Source organism: Buceros rhinoceros, unplaced genomic scaffold, assembly GCF_000710305.1.
Source record: "Buceros rhinoceros silvestris isolate BGI_N320 unplaced genomic scaffold, ASM71030v1 scaffold21578, whole genome shotgun sequence".
Classification (NCBI taxonomy): Eukaryota; Metazoa; Chordata; class Aves; order Bucerotiformes; family Bucerotidae; genus Buceros; species Buceros rhinoceros.
In genome coordinates this window covers 3709-3931 of record NW_010425417.1, presented here as the reverse complement: position 1 = coordinate 3931, position 223 = coordinate 3709, and the positions used below count along the sequence as shown (strand labels likewise).

At 69.1% G+C, this 223-nt stretch overlaps 1 protein-coding gene across 1 annotated transcript in view; it reads right to left on the bottom strand.

The window, feature by feature from the left end:
* The window catches only part of CREB3L3 (cAMP responsive element binding protein 3-like 3), a gene marked incomplete at its 5' end in the record, with an annotated part of 3753 nt that overhangs the window by 383 nt on the left and 3147 nt on the right, over positions 1-223 (bottom strand). The window contains one exon of the mRNA XM_010141155.1: positions 9-146. Within this exon, the coding sequence (XP_010139457.1) occupies positions 9-146 (138 nt within the window). The remainder of the gene's footprint in view (positions 1-8; positions 147-223) is intronic.

The following is a 223-nucleotide window of genomic DNA, read 5'->3' as shown; positions in this document are numbered from 1 at the left end:
GCGGCCACCAAAGGCTTCATGCAGGGGCTCGGGGGCTTCGCCCAGGTGCTCCGGCCACAGTGGCTCCGGGGGCTTCTCGTCCCTGGCTTGGGGCTGTGTATAAGCCACACGGGAAGCAGCCGCGTTGTGCAGGGACCTGGAGAAAACTGAGTGCGAGGAAGGGTCAGGGCCCGCTCCAGCGCCCTGAGCTCCTGGCGCGGCCCTGGCGCACACCTCAGCTCGC